Below are 5281 nucleotides of genomic sequence, written 5' to 3' on the forward strand. Positions count from 1 at the left end.
TTTTGAGACGGTGTCTTGCTCTGTTGCCCAGGCTAGAGCACAGTGGTGTGATCTTGGCTCACTGCAACCTCTACCTCCTGGGTTCAAGTGATTCTCCTGCCTCAGATTCCCGAGTAGCTGGGACTACAGGTGTGTGCCACCACGCCTGGCTAAGTTTTTGTATTTTTAGTAGAGATGGGGTTTCACTGTGTTAGATGGTCTCAATCTCCTGACCTCATGATCCACCCACGTTGGCCTCCCAAACTGCTGGGATTACAGGAGCTAGCGCTGAGTTTTATAAAATGAACAGTCATTGAAATTTTCTCTCTTGGAATTTGGTGCATGGATGTTTAAAGAACCAGCCTTTCCTATGATGGTGTTAATATTGACAATAAAAAATTACTGAATTATGAACTTTAAAAATAAAAATTAGAAGGAAATAAAGGTACTGGTGCTTGGTTTTTATTTTGTTTACTAATCTCATAAAGTTATTGGAAATGTGATTGATGCTCTTGAGCTAAGATCTTTCTTTCTTTTTTTTTTTATTTGACAAGGTCTCACTATATTGCCTGGGCTGGAGTGCAGTGGCAGGATCATGACTCGCTGCAGCCCCCAACTCCTGGGCTCAAGCTGTCCTCTTGCCTCTGCCTTCCAAGTGAGCTGAAACCTTTTAACTTTCTGGCTGGCAACAAGACCCAAGGATAACAGAACAAGATTAGTTAGATTTGAATAGTGTTTTATAGGTTATGTAATCACTTTGCTTGCATCATGGTTTTACTTACTGTTATTCTGAATTTTTTGTTTGTTTTTTTTGTAACAAAGTCTCACTTTGTCACCCAGGCTGGAGTGCAGTGGTATGATTGCAACCTCTGGCTGATTGCAACCTCTGCCTAGCAGGCTCAAGCATCCTCCCACTTCAGCCTCCCAAGTAGTTGGGATTACAGGCATGTACCACCACACCTGGCTAATTTTTGTATTTTCTTTAGCAACAGGGTTTTGCCATGTTGCCTGGGCTGGTCTTGAACTCCTTAGCTCAAATGATCCTCCTGACTCGGCCTCCCAGAGTGCTGGGAGTACAGGCATGAGCCATTACACCCAGGCTGAATGTTTTCATTTTACCTTCACAACCAACCATTCTATGAAGGATATGTGATGTTTAAATATGTATTCATCAGGAAGTCTAGAATATTTTATGAGTGTGTGTGTGTGTGTGTGTGTGTTTAAATATATGTTTACAACAAGAAAACTTTTAGTTTCATGTGATGTACATAAAACTTCAAGTCTGACAGATTATTGTACATCAAGAGTTGACTGCCCAAGGATTATGTGCTGTCCTGGAATGGGAGATGATTTTGAGTATCAGTGTTGGATTACTTACTAGAAAAAATGTGAGGTAGATAAAGATTATCTCCATTGTCCTTTTACCACTTCTCTTTTCCTTTCTAACTCCTACATCTATCTATCTTTCTTTCTTATAGCTGCTAAAGCATTTGCCAATAATATTTAAGTGCCATTCTTTCACGTTCTCATTTTTTAAAAAGATCTTTAAGATACTCATTGAGATTAGCAGAGGGGCTGGTAGCCATTTTTAGATACTGGTGCCTAAGCTGTAGAGAGAGGTATCTTGAGGAGAGGAGAAAGTGGTCCCATCACTTCCCTTCCTTTTGCTCATCGATCACCTGGAACAGATAGTTCCTGAGGGTGTTACTGACAGTGCTTCTATAGCTGGGAGCCAAATAGCAACTTAGGGGTCAATTGCCACTTTTTCCCTATTATCACTGAGAGAACAAATAAATGTAGAGCTCACCCAAGATCCTTGGTATAGTTAGAACCTTAAAAATAGAAGGCATACTAATCATTTTATAGAAATAAATGCAAAAGGAAGATCTCACAGTATGCATATGTTTATTATAAAAGTTGTCGGTGTTTGCAGTCACTTTTTAGAATACAGTTTTGATCTCTGGTTTTCCAAAATAAGGGTGACTTCGTTAATGACACTACTGTTTGAAAAAAAGTGTTTTTAAAAATTTTTGTTTTCTCTTTGTCTAACTAGATGTGATGCTGATCCTTCAGCCTTAGCCAACTATGTTGTAGCACTGGTCAAGAAGGACAAACCTGAGAAAGAATTAAAAGCCTTTTGTGCTGATCAACTTGATGTCTTTTTACAAAAAGGTAATTATTATGGGCCTTCAATCAAGTAATGAATTAAAGATTTTAAATTTAAAACTTCCTGAAAAGTCTTGGAGATAAAAACCTGATAGGACAGAAAGTGGTCAGAGTCCTTTGAATACTTGAATACACCCATTCATACTTAATTATTATTATTTTTTTTTTTTTGAGACTGAGTTTCGCTCTTGTTACCCAGGCTGGAGTGCAATGGCACGATCTCGGCTCACCGCAACCGCCGCCTCCTGGGTTCAGGCAATTCTTCTGTCTCAGCCTCCTGAGTCGCCGGGATTACAGGCACGCGCCACCATGCCCAGCTAATGTTTTGTATTTTTAGTAGAGACGGGGTTTCACCATGTTGACCAGGATGGTCTCGATCTCTTGACCTCGTGATCCACCCACCTCGGCCTCCCAAAGTGCTGGGATTACAGGCTTGAGCCACCGCGCCCGGCCCATACTTAATTATTTATCATGTTTTGTTAGAAGTGGTTTTATCCCTTTCCTTCTTTGCTGCTTTCCTGTGTTGAGGCAATGGCAGCTCTAATGCTTTTTAGGTGATTAGGTCTTTTGTAGCTTTTGACAGGGCCTGCTTGATGGTTGACATATAACAGTTTAAGGATAATAAAGCTGCTTATTCTTGCTGTTCATTAAGATGATGAACTCTTCAATTTCCCCCCCCTTGGATGGGGCTTCTTAATATCCAAGCAGAGATGTGCATGATCCTCTTCTCTTTGTACCTTTAACTGTTCATCTTCTTACCAAGTCCGTTTCCATGGTCTACAGAGCTTCCTCAAGGTTTCCCCTGTTGCCTCTCTGACCTTATCTCCTATTATTCCCCCTCACTTATTCCACGCTAGCCACACTGACTACCTGTTTTTTGAATTATGGCAAACATGGTCCCAACTCAGGCCCTCTGAACTCCATTTACCCTTGCCTGAAACATGGATTCTTCCCTCGCTTCTTTCTGGTCTCTTCAAATGTCATCTTCTCAGAGCAGTTTCCCCTGAGTGCCCTATATACAGTGTAGTATACTCCATGCCTCCATCCACTCTCCTCCTTCCAACCCTGTTTTGTTTTATTACTTTTTATTTTATTGTATTATTTATTTTTAGTTTATTTGTTTTTATGTCTATGTATTTTTATTTTTGTAGAGACGGGGTCTCACTTTGCTGCCATGCTGGCCCTTGAACTTGCCTCAGCAACTGTCCCACCTTGGCATCCCAAAGTGCTGGGATTACCAGGCCTGACTCCTGTTTTGTTGTTTTCATGGCCTTGTCACCACCTGTCATAGGTTTATTTGCCTGTTTATCTGTCTCTCTACCCTTTGTTTGCCTTTTGTTTGGTTGAGAGTGGAGACTTGGAATCTATAGCACTTGGTAGGTGGAAGACGTTCAGTAAATATTGTTGAACGGAGGGATAGGAATATGAATAATACACTTTTATCAGTTGATTTAGCTATTGGTGATGAGAAGATATCATTTAAATTAAGTATTTACTGAGAAAGAGAAAAGTGTGTCTTCTCTATCTAAAACATAGGATTACATATTTTTTCATGCATTTTACAGCTTTTTTGTAGAAACCATACTGACAGAATTTCTTCCGAGTATAACTACTTAAAGAATTCCTCACCAGTACAGATGTTTTCTTTTGTAAATGTATTAATTTACATTAAAGATGAGTCTTGTGAAATGTAGAGCAATGAAAAAAGAAAAAGCAAAACATAGTAAAGATTTTTGGGGCAAGAGGCAAATGAATGTTTAGACGTCTAAGAATTCTTTGTTATAAAGTTAGAAAGGATTTTAGTAATTAAAAAAATCACATACATAATATATATGAGAAGGAACTATACACTACATTTTTAAAAGGATAAGAAGATAAGCAACCATAAATTTGCCACTAGAGATAAAATCACTTTTATCTGCTTGTGTGTGCTTTCTAGACTAGTACTATCCAGTAGAACTTTGTGCATATGGTCTATATCTGTTTCCTTTTCCATTTCAGTAGCCATTAGCCACATGTGGTTATTGAGCACTTGATATGTGGTTAATAGGCCAGAGAAATTGATTTTTTTTTTTTTTGAGACAAAGCTTTGCTCTTGTTGCCCAGGCTGGAGTACAGTGGTGTAATTTCGGCTCACTATAACCTCTATCTCCTGGGTTCAGGTGATTCTCCTGCCTCAGCCTCCTGAGTAGCTAGGATTACAGGCATGTGCCACCACACCTGGATAATTTTTGTATTTTTAGTAGACAGTGTTTCACCATGTTGGCCAGGCTGGTCTCGAACTCCTGGTCTCAAGTGATCCACCTGCATTGGCCTCCCAAAGTGTAGGGATTACAGGTGTGAGCCACTGCACCCGGCCAGAAATTAATTTTCTTTTTTTTGAGACGCAGTCTTGCACTGTCACCCAGTTGGAGAGCAGTGGCACAATCTCAGCTCACTACAACCTCTGCCTCCCAGGTTCAAGCGATTCTTCCGCCTCAGCCTCCCGAGTAGCTGGGACTATAGGCATGTGCCACCATGCCCAGCTAATTTTTGTATTTTTAGTAGAGACAGGGTTTTACCATGTTGGCCAGGATGGTCTCCATCTCTTGACCTCGTGATCCACCCACCTCAGCCTCCCAGAGTACTGGGATTACAGGCGTGAGCCACCGTGCCCGGCCTGAAATTGATTTTTAAACTTATTTTTATTAATTTAAACTCAAATTCAAGGAGCTACATGTGGCTAGTGGCTACTATTTTGGACAGTGCAACTGTAGACTTATGCCTGTGTTTATATTGCATCTTAAAATAGTATTAAGTGAACATACTCTTTTATAATTATATATATTTTAAATTTATTAGTGTACCTTGAATATTGCTTTTATTTTTATTTATTTTTTATTTTTTCCAAACTCTTTGGTTTCCCAGAAAATATTGTTTAATAGTAGATGTTTATCTTTGCTTTTTAAAAATTGAGCTATGTGGGCCGGGCGCGGTGGCTCAAGCCTGTAATCCCAGCACTTTGGGAGGCCGAGGCGGGTCGATCACAAGGTCAAGAGATCGAGACCATCCTGGTCAACATGGTGAAACCCCGTCTCTACTAAAAATACAAAAAATTAGCTGGGCATGGTGGCGCATGCCTGTAATCCCAGCTACT

The 5281-nt window shown here is 40.0% G+C and overlaps 1 protein-coding gene across 2 annotated transcripts in view; it reads left to right on the forward strand.

Moving 5' to 3' along the window:
* RBM27 (RNA binding motif protein 27) overlaps positions 1-5281 on the forward strand; it is an 83209-nt gene that overhangs the window by 11577 nt on the left and 66351 nt on the right. For both annotated transcript variants that reach the window (XM_017513230.2, XM_017513231.1), the window contains exon 2: positions 2033-2151. In XM_017513230.2, coding sequence (XP_017368719.1) covers positions 2033-2151 — 119 coding nt within the window. The remainder of the gene's footprint in view (positions 1-2032; positions 2152-5281) is intronic.

Source organism: Cebus imitator, unplaced genomic scaffold (genome assembly GCF_001604975.1).
Source record: "Cebus imitator isolate Cc_AM_T3 unplaced genomic scaffold, Cebus_imitator-1.0 Scaffold489, whole genome shotgun sequence".
NCBI classification, from domain to species: domain Eukaryota; kingdom Metazoa; phylum Chordata; class Mammalia; order Primates; family Cebidae; genus Cebus; species Cebus imitator.